At 45.1% G+C, this 19166-nt stretch overlaps 1 protein-coding gene across 6 annotated transcripts in view; it reads right to left on the bottom strand.

Moving 5' to 3' along the window:
- Positions 1 to 18943, bottom strand: part of RIMS2 (regulating synaptic membrane exocytosis 2) — a 345902-nt gene extending 326959 nt beyond the window's left edge. For 2 of the 6 annotated variants that reach the window (XM_053395473.1, XM_053395468.1), the window contains exon 1: positions 17389 to 18937. In XM_053395473.1, coding sequence (XP_053251448.1) covers positions 17389 to 17558 — 170 coding nt within the window. In that variant the 5' untranslated portion in view covers positions 17559 to 18937. Of the gene's footprint in view, positions 1 to 17388 lie in introns of all 6 variants that reach the window. The other 4 variants (XM_053395469.1, XM_053395474.1, XM_053395466.1 and 1 more) reach the window with 3 other exon arrangements.
- Positions 18944 to 19166: the final 223 nt, after the last annotated feature.

Genomic DNA, 19166 nt, shown 5'->3' on the forward strand with positions numbered 1-19166 from the left:
ACATGCACACACAGAGTTACAGGGACACTCAATCAGAGCATCCCTTTTTCTTTATTTTGTTAATATTGTGCTCTCCTTTATATCTTAATAATATATTTTAATCTTTAAGGTTATGAATGTATTAGGCTGGGAGATAAAATACACTTGTGATCCAATATTTATTCAATATTATTCAGTATTATTCAATATTAATGTGTTACATCACATTTATTAATATATTTTCCATTCTCTATTATTTAAGCCTGATTTTTTTGTTATGGATATGGATCTTTGGGTTTAAACTACCTTAGCTGCATTCTCAGGACATCATGCAGGCTACCCACAAAAAGAATCCCACCTCTCTAGTAAACATGTTTTAAGAGCACATGCAGGCTCTTAGGGATGCATATGACAAGGACTTTGACAGTTCTTCTAGTTTCAGAAATTGAGGTAGTTCTCTAGGAAAAGCTAAGTTAAAAGCCCTGCTGCAAGTGTAAAATACTTGCTTGAATTATCAGGATTGGCATCTATTAGATGAAGTTACAACATGGAACTCTGATGCTACATTGCTCTATTCACATTTTTTAAATTCAGGTAAGGAAACCACCTGAAAATGTTCTGATATATTTAGCAATTTGAACTTTACAAAATAATGTATGAGACAGAAACACAACTTGAAAGGTCTCTGGAAATTACGTATACTGCAGTTCATATATCTCTTACTCACAGTTCCAACGCTACATGGGTTTCTAGCAGACTTCCTAAATTATGTTTTCAAATGCTAATAGAAGAACAGAAACAACAAAACACAAAGCAGGGTAAAAAAAAAAGTTCATGTTTATTAAACAGTTACATATGAAAAGTGGAGCTTGTCTGAGCAGCAGCCAAGTCAGTGACTAATACATTCAAAGTCTTCTATAAACATACTGTTGTAGTTTTTTTATAGCAGATCCTGATTGAGTATTTGGAAGTATCTTATCCTATAAGGTGTAAAAGCATCAAACACAGAGCAAAGTGATGACAGGAATTCAGTTAATCTTTTAAATCCATCTATCAACCAAATTTTTCCTTTGTATTGGATATTATGTATCTACACAGTAAAAATTTGAACTATTATGTTAAGTCTCATCTTAATCAAGATGCACAATTTATGTCCCCAACTAAGCCTCCTATGATTTAGGCATACAAGCAAGTGTGAAATTTTATGGCAATTATGTGCATTTTAACATTGTCTTGTAACCTTTTGACTTTTTTTGAGGAAACAAAAAAATGACATATTTGAAACAGAGTTGGTCCACCAATGGGCCTGGTACCTGAAGCCAGCTCCCTATACAACACATCCTTGGGGATCCTGCCATCATCCAGTCTATGGACATAACCAAGCCAGAGTAGACACTGCTGAGACAGGAGTGTGAACTATGCGGGGGGGTCAAAGTTCGACCGGGGTCCGGCACACTTCCCTCGCGCAGCTCTGGTCTTCCCCCCGGGACCTTTGACTCCAGCAGAGTAAACACGGCAGAAGCAGAAGCAGACGTTCCGTCGTGTGGTAGCAATAACTCAGGCTGACACGCGGCTCTCCTTATCTTAAAGTCTTTATTGCTGTACAGATCAACACATCGTAAATCTTCCCGGTGAGATGCAGCTCATTTTGCTCCTTTCTCCATGGAGTCTAACACAGAGACTGAAAGCACACACAGAAATCCACGCCCCTTCCGTGTTCTCTGCCCGCCCTCAGAACGTGAGGCGTCATCACTCAGAACTCTTAACCCTGTCAGTTCTGAGCCCCCTCAACACCCCCTCTCGAATCACGTTCTGAGGGGACTTCTGAGTGTTCAACACCTTCCCCATTGCCTTCCGCCCCTTCCTGGCATCGTTGTTAGGCACCTGTTGAACCTCACAAGCCTCAGGTTCGCACTGTGCGAAACCAACCCACGCATTTGTGACCTGAAACCTCGCAGGTGGAATTCCCTTTGTTGCCCTTGAAGACCGCCTGGGCACAAACTGGGGTGCTCCTCCTGACCCACTGGGGCCAGCATGTGCGTCTTCCTCATCAGAAGACTCCCCCTCTGACTTGACACGTCTGTGAGCTTTCTCCATTATGCGCACAGGAGATGAGGGCTCACTCTTGGACACTCCCTTCACAACCTGTGGAGACGCCCTACTCTGTTCAGGGACCTGGTCTCCACCAGCAGGTTCAGGCTCTGGCTCTCTTTCCTCCTCAGAGTCGTACAGACAATCTGAGTGAACGTCAGAGCGCACTTTGGGCTTTGCCCAGCCATCCTGCTCAAAGAACTCAGCCTGTTTACTGACCAGAAGCTTGGTCTGATCACCTTCTGGGTATGCGAACCTCCACCCCTTGATCGCGGGTTCATACCCACAGAAGATCATTTCCTGGTACTTTGGACCACCTTCTTGCTGCAACCACTTTGGTACAGGCACCATGGCCCTGCAACCAAAAGTGCGGAAGAAATGCACAAGCGGCTTCTGCCGATGAAGCAGGAAATATGGGGTGTCACCTACCACTGCATTGTAGCACCTGTTCATCGTGAAATTGGCCGTTTTTACCGCCTCCCCCCAAAAACTGTGAGGCAAACCAGAGTCATCCAGTAGGATCTCGGATGCTCGAACCAGGGCTTTACTCCTCAGCTCTGCCACGCCACTCTTCTGAGGAGAAGTCACCTTGTGACGTATCCCCCTCTGGCGAAAGAAACCCTTTAGAGCAGACCCAGTGACCTCAGAACCACGGTCAAACTGGAAACCTTGCACCTTGGTGGAGAACCTCAGCTCCACCTCCGCAACCCAATCTTTGACCAGTTGCGCTGCTTCCTCCTTCGTTTTCAGCGTGAACGCCCATGCGTTCCTGCTAAAATCATCTGACAGCACCATCAGCCACTTGGCCTTGCCCAGACTTGGCTGTGGCATACCTACAAGGTCTACATGCACAAGCTCAAAAGGCTTTGTGGTGACCCTTTCCACCCTGGGATCATTAAACCCTTTGTTTCTGGCTTTCCTGCAAGCCTTGCACTTCAAAGGTTTACCACATTCTTTTACCTTGCAACCTTTGGTGCACTCTGATAACATCTGAACGTCCTCACAGGACCCATGTGACATCCTCTTGTGCCACACGCAAGCACACGACACATGAGTGTGGTCAGTGGCTTTCCCAGCATTCCCCTCAAGAGGTGATTCTAAAACAAAGAGGTTGTTTTGATCTTTTCCAACACTTACGAGCTCCTCCCCATCTCTGGAAATTGTACAAACATCTTTTTCAAAACTCACAGAATATCCCTCCTGTAAAAGAGCAGGTACAGACAGCAAGCAATGCTTTATCTCAGGGAGAACATAAACCTTCAATTCAGCCTGTAAAAAAGAGACAAACAAGTTAGAAATATGGGTTACACGGCCCTGTGCACCTGTAGCAAAACTAACAGTTTTCTCAGTTGAAACAGCTTTGCAGTTCCACATTTGTCCATCAGGTGGCGCTGTTACCAAATGGGCATTCGCAGCTGAGTCAACAACCCAACGTAGGACCCTCCCCCCACTGGAGTTGTCCTTCTTTGTTGCCTTAGCAACTGTCTTGACCTTGGAGCTCTTGCTGCAGGTGTTGTTGTCCAAAACTGCCATCGAAGCAGACAGTTGAAAAACGCTTTCTTCCCCTTCCGGCCGACCCTGGGACTTTCCACGCTGGCCTCTTCTCCCGGGCTGGTTCCCATGGGAAACGACCTTGGGCGCATCCTGCCTTGGCTCTCTCGCTCTCTGTGGGCAGTTGCGTCGCAGGTGTTCAGCCGAGGCACAAACAAAACATCGCCTAGTGCCTTTGGTCTTCTCTGCCCTCCCAACCTCTCCAGCAGCAAACCTCCTCGAGGCTCTTCTGCCGTTGGGAAAATGGCTTTTGGCTTCTGCTGTGGTTTCTCTGCAAACTCCTCCCAGCTCCTGCCAAACAGCCTGGGCACTCTCAAGACCCTTGGAATGGCCTTTCTGGCCTGCACCACCAAACTTGGGTGCAGATCCTCCAGAGGAACAGCTTGCCTCTGCTTTCCTCTTCCCAGCTTCCAGCAGCTTTGCAGCATGCAGCTCATACGTAGGGGCATTCCGGCAGCCCTCCAACACAGTCCCAGCCCCCTCTGGGCCTTCTGGGCATTCCTCAGCCCCTCTTGGACTTCCAGCCCCCTCTGGGCTTCTTGGGCATCCACCAGCCCCTCCTGGGCATGGTGCTTCCTCAGAGCAATTCTCAGCCCCCTCTGGCCTGGCTCCCACTCTCTCCAGTGCCTGCCTTCTCCCGGCCCAGGGCTTGCTCCCGTCCACCTTATCAAAAGGGATTGACGACTTCTGGCTGTCGGCCATCTCTCCCCGGGGGCCCAGCTTACTTACAGGTACCTCCCGGTCCGGCAGATCCTTCCCAGCGAGCTCCTCCCGGCTGGCTCCAGCTACTCCTTAGCTGGCCTTCTCATCGGCTGGCCTCCGGCTGCCGCCTCCTCACACGCACGAACGTTGCTTATCTTTATTGCTGATCTCCCATAACCTATGCGGGGGGGTCAAAGTTCGACCGGGGTCCGGCACACTTCCCTCGCGCAGCTCTGGTCTTCCCCCCGGGACCTTTGACTCCAGCAGAGTAAACACGGCAGAAGCAGAAGCAGACGTTCCGTCGTGTGGTAGCAATAACTCAGGCTGACACGCGGCTCTCCTTATCTTAAAGTCTTTATTGCTGTACAGATCAACACATCGTAAATCTTCCCGGTGAGACGCAGCTCATTTTGCTCCTTTCTCCATGGAGTCTAACACACAGACTGAAAGCACACACAGAAATCCACGCCCCTTCCGTGTTCTCTGCCCGCCCTCAGAACGTGAGGCGTCATCACTCAGAACTCTTAACCCTGTCAGTTCTGAGCCCCCTCAACATGAACATGCTCGGAAAGTAGGCTTGGGAGAACACATCTTTGTTTGGATTTCTGTCCTGCCATGTGATGCCCCAAATCTTCCTGATGCAGCACATGTGGAACGTGTTGAGGTGTCACTCCTGGCAGTTGTAAATTGCCCACACCACTTCCATAAAGCTGCGTGTTCAACACACAAGCCTGGTAGACCCTTGTACTGTGGTACCTCGGGTTACATACACTTCAGGTTACAGACGCTTCAGGTTATAGACTCCGCTAACCCAGAAATAGTAGCTCCAGTTAAGAACTTTGCTTCAGGAAGAGAACAGAAATCGTGCTCCGGCAGCGCAGCAGCAGCAGGAGGCCCCATTAGCTAAAGTGGTGCTTCAGGTTAAGAACAGATTCAGGTTAAGAACGGACTTCCGGAACGAGTTAAGTACTTAACCCAAGGCACCACTGTATTGGTATTGGATGTTAGCATCACATTCTCCCATAATGTTTTGGAGAGGTGAGCCATTGCCATAGCTGCCTCTCCAATACTCTTGTCCAGCTCAGCATCAATGGCGATCTTGCTGGTTATGGTGGAACCCCCAGGTAGACAAAATCTACCACCTCAAGCATGCTGTCAGCAATGCTGATTTGTGGAGTACTGGTGACGTCCTGACCCAGGATGTTGCTCTTCATTAGGCTGATGGTAAAGCCAAACTCCCTGAAAGCTTGGCCCAAATGACTGAAGAGTGTCTGTAGAGCTTCCTCAGGGTGTGCTGTCAAGGCTGCATCATCTGCAAACAACATCACTTGGATAAGGACCTACTACATTTTTGTCTTGGTGTGGAGTCATGTCAGACTGAACAGACCCCTGCTGCTCCTTGAACGAAGTACACACCATCTTCAGTCAAGCTGAAGGCATATGAGAGCAACAGGGAGAAGAATATGCCAAAAAGCTGGGGCAAGAACACAGCCCTGTTTCAAACCGTTCTTTATAGAGAAGACATCCAAGGATGAGCCACCATACTGGACAGTGCCATGCATGTTCTTGTGGAAGGACACAATCATCTTGTGAAGTTTAGGTGGGCATCCTATCTTGATGAGCAGTATAAAGAGTCCTTTTCAGCCAACAAGGTCAAAGGTCTTCATCAGGTCTATGGAGGTGGTGTACAATAGGTGTCTCTGCTCTCAGCATTTCTCCTGAGCTGGCGCAGAGAAAATCATGTCTCACTTATGATATCACACCTTGCTAAAATGTCAGAGAAAGCGGTGGCCTAGGTTCTCCTGGATCAGAATTAATATAAGAAAGAAAAATGAACAAGTCTTCATGGAACCAGTCACTTTTTATTTCATCTCTGGGTAGTTTATATTGCTGGGTAAGTGTGTCAGATAAAGCTTCCTGCCATAACCAGTCATACCACCTTTGGAGGTAGGCTGCTGTTCACTTTTACAGAGAAATGCTATCTCTATTCACACAGTGAGTCATGAGGAGATGGATCATTAGCAATTTACAGAGAATACCATTATTTGTCTCCAGGAGAGAGATAATGGGGCCAGTCCCAGATCCAATTCAAGTTTGAAGTGTAAAATATCAGAAATTACTCTGAATTACTTCAAACTTATTAACAAACATTCCCACCCAAACCGCTTTGAGGGTTTTTTTTTTACAATCAAGCAGTGTATAAATTTTATGAAATAAATACATAAATTTGTACCTTGCATTGAATATCCCATCCAGCAGAGAGGCGACATTGTCCCACACATATATGACGCAGCTTAGCAAATGTTAAGTACCATCTGTGAATCACCTTGAGGGCATGTTCCCTTACTGTTGCTGAGGCTGATTTAATCAGGTAGCCTGTCAAATTCTTTTCCATTTATGTTCAGGGGCTGGGGTTTTGTTGAGGGATTTTGTTGCGAGGGGGGTTGCTGTTGGTTTTGGTATCTTTACTTTAGTTCTTGTTGTGATTTATGTGGAAACTGTTCAGTTTGGTTAAGTATTTTTTTAAAGATTTATTTATTGTCAAGTACTACTTTTGTTATGATGTAGTTACGTATTTTTTCATGTTGTATGCCCCTTGAGTGGAAAGGCGGTATACATATAAAATTATGTATGTATGGTATATATGTCTGTTCCAGTATTTTACCGTTTTTGTTGTTGTATATTTATTTCCCAAACATTTCACAATTCTCCTTTATCCTAGTAGCCAGGGTAAGTTAGCATTTTATATATGGCAGCTGCTAACCCGATAGATTCCAGATTAGTTAAGTATAGTTTTTCAAAGCAAGTGATAGATGTAGTGCCCCATTATTTCTATTACTGTATAGGCAGAAGCAAATGATAATACCTGTAATTTCTGAAGACACATAACTGGGAGACCAGGGACAAGGATTTCTCAGTAGTGGCCTTACACCTGTGGAATTCCCTTTACAGGAAAATATATATGGTCTCATCATTGTTGGTATTTCAACAACAACAAAAACCCTCTAAGAATACATGTGTGCATGTGGATGAATGTTGCATTTGTATTTTCATGTGTTTTAGAGTCCCAGAAGCTGTCTTGTGAGAGCACAGCGCACCCTGAAATATGGGTTTTTAAATCTCTTAAACTTTATTAACAAATAGTAACTAATTTTGCTTTCCCCAATCCTACTGAGTATGTGTAGTGCTGCTGTGACACATCTTAATTATCCTTCCAAAAGGGTTAAAAATCTCACCAGTCAGCTGCTTGGTCTGAATCCAGCACTTTCTCCCATCCCAAGCAGCTGATCAGTAGGTTGTTAACCTTTTGGAAATGGCACCCTGCCAGTGTGCACAGCCCCAGTTGCTGGATTGGAAATCACACAAGAAGGGCCTGTTTGCACAAGCAGTTTCCCATCCATCTCAGGATCCAAGCTCAGAAACCTGCGTAATGTCCCTAGGTTGATTGTGGTGCCTGTATTCTATGCTGAAGGAGTAACAGACTTGACTCACAGTCAACAATCCTCAACCAATCCTGGATGTGCTTAATCTTTTGCTCTGTTCTGGCACATGAGAAGCTTGCATTAGCAAAATAATTTCCAAGATCGGAACATGCATTTCAGCAACTGTGGGCTCAGACCCAACATTACACTAGTCTCAGAAGAAACCCAAAACATCATAAAGAATCACATCAACATACTCTCCTTATTGATACAATTAGCTGAATTTCAGCAACACCAGTTTCAGAAAGTCAGATTCTGGGATTCTGAGTGTCAGAGGAAATTTATGGGGTAAAGAAATATGGGTAAGAAACAGTATAAAATTTAGGAAAGCTGCCTTACACCTGTTCAGACTGTTTGTCCATCTGGTCCAGTATTCTCTACTTCAGTGGTTCCCAGTCTTTTTGGTATGGCAACCTACATGTCCAAAACTACTAACTATGGTAACCCATCAAATTATTGTCACAAGAATTCTGGACCCTAGGTCTTTGGCAGCATCACTTTTGTGCATTTTGTGCACTTCAACTTTGCCTCTTTTATCATCATGATATGAGACAACCAAGCAAAAGTTTACTTAACACTCTTATTAATATGGAATTTGTTTAAGTAGGTATTTATACTTGCAAAGTTATTAATTTTTGTGAACAAGTGACACCAAATAAGGGTAACTGTAAGGAGCAGGGAGTATCCATTTCTCACTCCGAAGGAAAAAGAATGAGCTATTAGAGAAAAATCAGTATTTTCTTCATGGTAGCTAGAGTAGGATACATGGTCAAACTAACATGTTCAACTCTTTTCTAGTGCTGATCTTTTGTATCACCCCCTGCAACACTAAGGGCATGTGTCATTGTCAGAGGACCAGCCTCTGCGTCACCCTCCTCATGTGCTTGAGACCCACAGATTTCATGACCTCCTTGCAGGTTACAATCCACAGGTTGGAAAACACTGCTGTACTCTGACTAGCAGTGGCTCAGGCAGAATTCTTTTATATCACCTGATTATTTATTATTTTATCCAGTTGAGTGATGCCTTTGACAGACTTAGAGCAATTAGTCTGGTAAACAAAACTGTGAAGGAAATTGGAGGAACATGTATGTGATGACAAATAGAGGAAAGGGAAGTTTATCATCTTTCCATTTGCTCAGCCTGAGTTTATCTTCATGGGCCGTCTGTAACAACAGTGACTATCAAAAGAATGGTTGGTAGGAAGGTTTAAGGGAAACAAGCTCTAAAGGCAAGCACAATCCACTAAAGGACCAGTTTGCAGCTTAAAGTTGCCTCTGCACAAAATTTGCTCCTAGACGCTTAAGTTGTGGCAGTGGCCTGCAGCATCTTTTATCAGTTAAAGCCATTTAAGCTGGCACCATTTCCTTGATAGCTGGGACTTAGCCACTGTCCTCCATGCTCTGATAACCTCTTGCACTGATTAATGCATTAAAGTGGGGCTGCCCCTAAGGACAGTCCAGAAATATCAGCTCACAGAGATTTCTGTTGCTCACTACATGACTGTGGCAGATTACAAATAGTACGTTACACTGATGTTTGTTCATATCCACTGGCTGCTCATCTGTTTCTGAGCCCAGTTCAAGATGCTGGGTGTTACCTATAAAGCCTTGAATAGCTTTGCTCTAATTCCCCTATTTCAAGAAATGAGATCCGATGATGCTCTGAAAATGAAATTGTGGAACATCCTTCATAGGAAGGTCTGATAGGCTGTCTCATGGTGAGTGAGTGACACTGAGAACCTCCCTTTAAATGCCTCATACTTTGGGATGGAATTTTGGTCTTAAACATAATGTCTTTTAAAATGTTTTGAACTTCACAAACATTTGTATTTTAACTTTTTGTGTAAATGTTTATGTTTCTGCTTTTACTATTCTATAGAAAGACAATTTGTTATAATGATAAATAAATAGAAAGAGCTGGACAAGAGACATATGTTGGGCAGGGTATGTGTGAGGAATGAGCAAGGGATGGAAATGTAATGAGTAAATTCGTTTTTCTGAACCACCCACACTTTATTAGTGTAAGGATCAATATGGTGTTAGAGAAATCACAAGGTATCATGACCTACACAGTAATGTGTGAAGATTCTCATCTTCCTTCAAGTTAATCCCCCCTTCTCTCATCCTCATTACATCTGATGACATCCTGCCTTTTCCCTCATCTTAATCTTGTCCAGCTTTCTCAGATTGCAAGCTCTTCAGGCAGAAGCTGTAGCATGTCTGTACCTATGCATTTTTTAGCAAAGTGATGGTTCTAGATAAGCATATGAAGATAACTTTTGCCATCAGAATATTGGCTGATTTATTATTTACCTAATAACATTTATACATCACTTTTTTATTTTTTAAAAAAACACCACAGATCAAAGTGACTATCTCAGTACAGTCTGTTCTGACAGGCAGCAGCAACTCTCCCCCTTAGGTACAAAGTGTATTTATTGTTTCCTACTCCTTTTTCAAAATTCAAGACAATAACATCTATTGATATATCTACACAAAACAAATTCAATATGAAAAACACAGAACCTTGAATTGATCGTAGACATCAGAGAAGTTGCCACAGAATAAGTGTTTGTTTGTTTGTTTGTTTGTTTGTTTGTAGTTTTTCTATCACACTCAAGCTGCTCCTCCCAGGGGGCAAGCTCCAACATTCTACATCAGTTGAAATGTCCAAACCATCTCCAAGGGCAGCCCCATGAAGAAGCACATTACAATAGTTGTTCCTTGATGGTACAAAGGCTATTTCAAGTGTAGTGCCCACTTTATGAACCCTTTCCCACAGGAAACCCAACAGGCTCCTCCTGTGAGGGTTTTTCCGATAAACCAAAAAACACTTTTTTTGTCATACCTTTGGCCTTAATTTTCTGTCACTCATGCTGTAAGTTGGTTCTTTGTTGACTATTTTTTTGCTCTCCATGTGTTATTTAAATGTGTGTTCTTGTGTTTGCTTTTTTAATAATTGTAAGCTACTTTGAGGGCTGATTTGACTGAAAGGCATGGTATAAATTTGTAGATTGAATAAATAAAATGATGGTGGTGAGATCTTCATTGACCTTTATGCCAATTGCACCTCCATTTGGAAGAGAAAGCTGAAAGAGGGGCAGAAGCTCACCAACAAGTTCATACAGCATTTTTATGTGATTCAGCTGGTATACTTTACAAGAAAATATAATACCATCATCATAAACATTCTTCTAAGATTCTGTTTCTTCCATAGGATTTAGAAAGGGACAACTTGGGAAAAATATGAAAGAGATATCATTACTGGCCTTGAAAGGGTGACAAGAAAACATTACTATACTATTTTTCAGGATCCTGTAATTTGGAGATACTCAATTAAAAATGTGAGGATCCTATAACATCTATTCCTGAAGACCTGCAATGGCTCACTATATGCTACAGGGCCCAATTCAAAGTTTTTGTTCTGACAAATAAAGCTCTGACAGGCTTAGGACCTTGCTAGGGGCACCACTCCTATACTGTATTGTCCTGCCCAGTCTTTGAAATTTGTTGGGTAACCCTTCTCGCAGTACCATTGAAAATGAGTTTAGAGCAGTGTTTCCCAACCTTTTTCCAACCGTGGCTCCAAGCCAGAGAAAGTTGTTCTAGGCAACTGCACTGCTTATTTAGAATCCGAGTCATGGGGTGAGCTCTGGTTGCTCTGTGCCAGCTTCTGCCAACCTAGCAGTTCGAAAGCACACCAATGCCTAAATAGGTACCACTGCGGCGGAAAGGTAAACGGCGTTTCTATGTGCTCTGGCTTTCGTCACAGTTTTCAATTGCACCAGAAGTGGTTTAGTCATGCTGGCCACATGACCCCGAAAGCTGTCTGTGGACAAATGCTGGCTCCCTTGGCCTGAAGCAAGATGAGCGCTGCACCCCATAGTTGCCTTTGACTGGACTGTGAGTTAAACCACAGAGCCTAGGGCTTGCCGATCAGAAGGTCAGCTGTTCGAATCCCCACGACGGGGTGAGCTCCTATTGCTTGGTCCCCGCACCTGCCAACCTAGCAGTTCAAAAGCACATCAAAGTGCAAGTAGATAAATAGGTACCGCTCTGGCAGGAAGGTAAAAGGCATTTCGGTGCGCTGCTCTGGTTTGCCAGAAGCAGTTTAGTCATGCTGTCCATATGACCCGGAAGCTGTACGCCGGCTCCCTCGGCCAGTAAAGCGAGATGAGCACCGCAACCCCAGAGTCATCCGCGACTGGACTGGACTTAATTGTCAGGGGTCCCTTTACCCTTTACCTTTAACTGTCCAGGGCTCCTTTACCTCTATCTTACCTTACTGCTTATTTTGATGGTTTTAATTGTATATTATGGCTTTTGTCCACCGAAAGATCACTTGTGATGAAGATCAGGATATAAATATTAGAAATAAATAAAGCTTCAACAACTTTAAAATGAAAATATAACTATGAAATGCTATATCCATAACAACTACATGAAAATCAAAGATCCAGACAATTTTATATAAAGCAGGAATACTAATGTATATTATATATCTGTTTGAAATGTTTTAATGTCCCTGAGATACTGGTGCAGTTTCACGACTTGCAACTGTTCCAGCACAACTGTTGGTGCTGCAACTTTTGGTCCAATTCATAAGCAGGCCCTGCATATACACAGGAAATGTGAATGCTGATGTACTTCCTTTATACCTATAACACAATGCAACTGAATGCATAAACAAATCACACCATCTTACCAACCTATTATTATATTTTATGTTGGAGTGGATTTATTCCCCATACTTTCAACATAAACACAATGCCCACAACAACTTCATTTTACGTTGTAGGCATGGTAGTAGTGAATGAGTTTTCATACTTAACCACTATATCTACATAGAACCCATGTATGGCCTGGGACCTCTAAGAGAATAAGTCCCCTACAGTATCTTTGTCTCCTCAGCCTCACAGAAGTAACATGTCACAAATAAAGTAAGGACCCTTTAACCAGCCAGCCAGCCAGCCCCTCCAATGAGCCTACTGCATCCCAGGTCGTGTCAGCCTACATAAGGTTTCTGCTGGATCCAGACTTAGAAGAATACTTCAGCCAGCAGGTGACCCTTGAAGCTGTCCAAGATCTTGCTCATGTCTGCTCTCTGGTTTAACCTGCCTTTACCAACACTGACTGCTTCTCTTGCAAGCCTTGAACTCCCAGAGAACTGGACATAAATAAAATACATCTGGACCACTAAAAATTTAGTGTTATATGAGAATAGATTTTCATAAGGGGTGGAAATGACATATATACCAGCATTATCAGACAGCTGAGAATCATCACACAAGTTTTAATATAATTATTTGGTAATGGCTTTCACACTAGGCATGGGAGTCATATTGGAGCCTGTCTCTCTTTTAAGACACAGAAAACTGAACCAGAGCTCAAGGGGGTGTCTTGCCTCCTATAGAAGTTTTAAGAGAGACTGGCTCCCAGCCCCAGCGAGCATCAGCCCCAGTGGGCGTTAGATTGCCTTGTTTATTCAGGAATCCTAGAACCTCTTATATCTCTTTTAGGCCTATATTATAGTCCACAAAACCAAGTGTCCACAGAACCAAATTGAGCTAAGTAAAAATGAATAGTAACAATTAGTGAAACTGACACATGGGGGGGGGGGAGAGATCCAACATAATATAGCATAAGTAGTTTGAGAGTTGACGTTGTACAAGTAGTTGTGCAAACTGTATAAAAAAGAGGTAACACACAAAGCTTAACTGTCACAAAGTATAATAATAGCAAATGCACTAGAGGTTGCACAACATCTTTCACAAATGTATGGCATGCATTGGATATGGCTACTGTACTATACTAAATACAGGGCTCCTGCTAGCAGAATGGCTGTTGTGAGAGCAGGCTGCCACAATTTATTTATTGGATACCAATAAACAATTGGATATCACCCAAGGTTAATAGCAATATCTCGTTCTCAGATATTCCATATATAGGATATTTTTAGAGAGAACAATCCCAACAGCAAGAGAATTCTGGATCACCACACTAAAAACCCATGGAAGTCCCTCCACAGGAACACTGCATGGCTTCATCCAGTGCCTTCACAGGACATAACCTGCCAAAAGCAGGTGTCTCTGCAAAATGGTCATTTCACATGTCATCTACTTCCAGCAAATCACAGCAGGAGTGGCTGCTGACCTTATCAATATGAACGCCTGCTGATTCTAACTCGGCACCACTTCTCTTTGTTTCTTCAAAAGAAGCATAGCAGGAGGAGGGGCTGTAATGGGTTTAAGGATGTACAAACATACATATATAAGCCTATGAATAATTTTGCCCTGGGAAGAGGAAAGGGGGGGAATAATTGATGTGACAGATGATAGTGACACCACTGAATGCTCTTCTAGTATGCACGTCAATACAATAACGACAGACTCATTAGGCAATATGAATAAAATAGAAATGGCATGAAATAAAAATATATCAGAGAGAAACTAATGCCCAGCTGGTTTCCATCCATTGTTTATATCAAACACTGTATAATTTATCCTTTACATACCTAGCAAGTAAGTTTTTTAAAGAACTCTGAGAGTTTCAGTTCTATTTTCAAAACAAGCAAAATATATACTTCTTTTTGGTGAATACTTTGCCACATTTACTGAACAGCAGTTCCAAAAGTTCTATATGATACAGAGAATATGCTTGGAAGCTACTTCCCTTGAAGGATATGCTTAGACTAGGAGCAACAAAACTTACATTTGCAACTATTATTAAGAAACAGAAAACTCAATTTCCATTCAATCACATCAGCCTTCTTCAAGCACCAACATACTGTATTATTATTGTAAACTTAGGAGCAACATGAAGCTTTTAAAAAACACCCATCCTCCAACAATAAATTCAACCAGGAGGGGAGAAGATTGAAACTATTTTGAGAAAGAAAAAGGATAAATCTTTTGAAAGAGCTATATATTTAAGAACAGTACATCACTGCACTAGCAAATCAGAGGTCACAACTGCCAAAATGATAATCATATGTGAATAAGGTGTGGCATTGCACCAGTATCTTATGCATGCCCAGGATGTTGTAGCAACATAAAAACATGTGTGAGCACTGCAGAAATCACTACTTTCACCATAAGCGATTTAGTGTCATCATGCAAAATTGTTACTCCACACAGAAATGAGTCATAGCACGACAGAGGGTGGGACTAGGTACAACCCAGCTAACAGATGCTAAATATTTGAGCCATTGTGAAGTCTGCTATATCAGAACAAACACTATTTCATACTAAGGAGTTAGGATGAGATTACCACTAACACACAGCAAACCATGATGAACTCCCCACTTGCCTCACACTTGTTGCTCTGGCTACATCAGCACATGCCATTCTTTGTACTGTATCTATCTATCTATCCATATCATCAAGAGATGGCAGTCTAAGATATCTTAAGATCTCATGAGCAAACACAAACTGACAAATTATCTGCCTGATCCCAAGCCAACTTAAAATGATACTAAACCACAATTAATCCATGCATACTCTATTTTTTTCCTATTTTAGGAGGGAAAGTTTTCCTTATTTCTCACATCTAATTACATTGGGGAGGTATGAGTGTGAAAGACATGTCAAATGCATATGATTTTGTCTAAAATCAGAGGAATGTGTTTGTGCCTATTAACCAAACTTGCAATTAAAAACAAATAAGATATTCTAATATAAAAAAATAGTGATGCCACTATTCAATTATCTGTTTTAACTATTTTTAATATTGTAATTTTTATATTATAGTTGCCCACCCTGTGACCTCATGGTAACGGGCAGGTAAAGTATATTATTAATAACAATAATGCCATTGCTTGTTTGCATATTACATTATTTTTAATGCATATTTTAAGATATAACAGCCAAAGGCATATAAATATATGTTATTGGTATAAATTACTTTAAATTATTAGTCAGAATTGGAATTGCAAAAGGTAATCTGACTTTTGTTAATATAAATTATGCTGACTTTCTTCAAAGCACAAACACATTTCATTATTATTGTTAAGTGTGAATACTTTAACCACCTGTTTCTCTTTACATGAAGATAAAAATTACAAGAAAACAATAATTTATTTGTTCACTGTCATATTGCTAATGATACACACTGATTCCAGCACAAGTCATCAGCTCAGTCCAGAAGCCAAGAAGCTTTCAGCTGCAGATTTTGAATCAGCAGTTCAACAAGACAATGGGTTAACATCACTATGATTGCCTAGTAATTTGGCTGGATATTTTTAGCAGTATTTAGACTCAGAAGCATTTACTCTGACCCTGTGACAAAATGTTACATAGTATCCATTACTTAAAATTAAACACAGCAGTATGCATTAGAGCACTACTGTAATAACTTCATAAAGCAGTGAATAATAATTTAGAGGTCAGTGTGGCCATTACATAAGAAAAATGACATTTTTGTGATAACATGATGTTTGAGAAACATAAAAAAGTCAAACGCAATCTTGTCTACAAACTTGATCTTAGCAGGCAAACAGTAGTTACTATTATAGACAAAAACATGCTAAACATGTTACAAGATCACAAAAGAAGCTTGCATTTCAGCCAATCAGGTAGTCTTGCCATCCACAACGCATATATGTAAGAAACAAAAATTCAGAGAAAACATGGAGCTTCCTGACATCACTGCCCAAATGGATCAGAGCTAAATCGCTTTGCAAGAGAAAGGGAGGTAACACAGCCCAGGAAGAAAGGTGAAATGTCATCAGGACCAGAAACAATTGCCCTGAGCCTGCCTGGACAGCTCCGTGGTGCTGAAGTTACAGAGCAGCTCGGCAGCTTTTTCTCCGTGGCGGCTTTTGCCGCCTGCGAGGCCTGCGCCCTCCGTGCTGCTGCTAGCCAAGTGGCCCACAGGTGAAGGGACAAGGACTGCTTGCCAGAACGCAAGGAGCCGGTCAATGTGGGGTGGGAGGGCTACACGTTGTTGCAGGAAGATGGCGGCTCTCGCAAACCCACCCCGACAGAAGGCTACCGAGGCCTCGCCGGGACATCTCCGCTCTGCCCGGGCTGCTAAGAGAAGGCAAGGCAGGAGGCGAAGGAAGGCCACTTTGGCGGTGGCGACTGCGGCCCACTCCAGCTGCCACCAGATTCTCGTGCGCGTTTAGTTCCTTTTCCCAGCCATGCTGCCGCCGCCTCCTCCTCCTCCTGAAACCATCCGCTTCCTACACACCGGGTTACAACAGCACCTGTGCGGCCATATTGGGCGCCTGGCCCCAGTCCATGCCTGGCTGAACGGCGAATAGGAGCCTGGAAAGCGGGGAGGGGAGGGAACCGCTTGCTCTTTTCCATCTCCTGCAGGGATGGACCGAGGCAAGAGGCAATGAGGAGCTAAATGCACTGGCAAGCAGCCTCCGTGGCTTCCCCTCAAATCGCTCCTCTCAGGAGTCTACCACCTCACACAAATGCACGCCAGCCAGCCAGCCCCTGCCTAACCCAAGCAATGCCCTAGGGAGGGGTGGAAAGCGAGGGGCTCGGCGGCCTCACCCTTCCTCCTTCTCCTGAATGAACCACAAAACCGTGGGAAGAGGGGGGGGAGAGAAAAGAGAGTAAAGTAGCCCTTACTTAAGCACGGATTGCTCCTTCTCTTCTTCCTTCTTCTGGCGATCCATGACGGCCTGGATGATCTTCCTCTCTTCCTCCGTGAGGTGGCTGAGGTCGGGCATCTCGGACTGAGGTGGAGGCGGCTGAGGAGGAGGCGCAGGGCCGCCCCGGGGCCCAACAGGAGCCGACATATTTGGTAGACGGAGCTTCAGCAACACTCTATACTGGAAAACACTGGGCTAACTCAGGCGGGGGCAGCGGAGCAAACAGCCGCCGCTGCCGCGGAGTGAAATACATACAAATCAATATACTTTGGGAATCAATCGGCCACCTAATTAATGCCCTGCTGGAGAGGAAAGGGGAAGGATCAGCAGCGTCCGTGAAGGGGGGAAAGGGGGCTTGCTTTGGGTGAGATGAGAGGGGAGCAGCAATAAAGGGTCCCCCCTCCTTCTCCGCACACACAACCCCTCTCACCCGCTCAGTGGTGAGGAAAGGGGGCAAGGAGCCGGGCAGTAATGGTTTCTGGGGAGGGAGAAGGATCTTCCGAGGGAAACGGAAGGGGGAGCCCGCACTAGGTGGGGGAGGAATGGGGTCGGGGTGGGGGGCACCACAACACGGAGGAGCCTTAAGGGGAAGAGCCGGGGGGCGGTAGTTGGTGAGGGGTATCGGTTGGGCTCTGGCGGGACGGAGTGAGGGGCAGTATTTGGGGGTGGGGGGCTTCTCACTCCAACCGAAGGCGCCCCCTGCTTGCGACCGGAGAGGAGGAGGTGGCCGGGCGCCCGGGCCAGGGGAGCCCTGGCGAGGCGGCGGAAGGGCCGGGGGCTCCGGGCTGAGGGGGCGAAGCGTCGGGGTGTCGCGCGCTGTAATAGTAATGGTGGTGCCGATGGTGAGAGAGGAGCCCCGCCGGCACCCTGAAGCGCAGAGCGGGAGAAAACCCCTTGGGGTGAGGGCGAGTCCCGGGCGCCAGCAGCTCCCGCCGGCTCATAATTCCAACCCGCTGTCCATGGAGGGGACCGTGGGGCAAAGCAGCTCCCGCCGGCGGCTTCCTCCTCCTCTGCCGCCGCCGCCGCCGCCACCAGCAGCCGCCGCTTCCGCCACCCGCGCTTCAACAAGGCCTCGCCGCCGCCGCCTCTCGTGGCTGCCTCGCTCGGCTGCTCTTCTCTCAGCTCCGCTGCTGGCGACGAGCCGCCTAACCCATCGCATCGCGGAATTAAGAGGAGGGAAAGGGGAGCCGGGCGGGGGGAACGACGACGACGACGACGACGACAATAGCGGGAATCACGGGAAGGGACTCATCTTCCTCCCCGAATCTTCCCCCTCCCGCTCTTTCTCTTTTTCTCTCCTTTTCCCCCCTCTTTCTTTCGTCTTCCTCCCCCTCTCCCAGCCCGACAGCGACGTTCCTGCCTTGTCGCCTGAAGGCGCGGGAACGGAGCGCGGGGCGGGGCGCGCTGAGGAGAAATGCGGGGAGCGTTAAAGGGAAAAGCCGCTCGCTTCCCACACAGCCTCGAGACGAAGCCTCGTGCGACACGACGCGCGTCGGCAACGTCGGTTGGAGGAGGGGGGGAGTGAGGCAGGGAGAGGCAGGCTGTGAGGGGAAGACGTTGGGGAGGGGGCGGGGAGGCGGAGCGGCGCGCGAAGGTGGGGAGGGGGGCAGGAGAGAGAGAGAGGAGTTGCGTTTGTTTATTTATTTATAAACGCACCGGGAAAGGCGCGCGGGGGTGGGGGTAAGGAGGCGAATGGCTGCGATAAAAATCACGCGAGGCAAAAGAGGGAGGAGCCAAGTGGCACCGGGGACGCGC

This window comes from Podarcis raffonei, chromosome 7 (assembly GCF_027172205.1).
Source record: "Podarcis raffonei isolate rPodRaf1 chromosome 7, rPodRaf1.pri, whole genome shotgun sequence".
In the NCBI taxonomy this organism is placed as follows: Eukaryota; Metazoa; Chordata; class Lepidosauria; order Squamata; family Lacertidae; genus Podarcis; species Podarcis raffonei.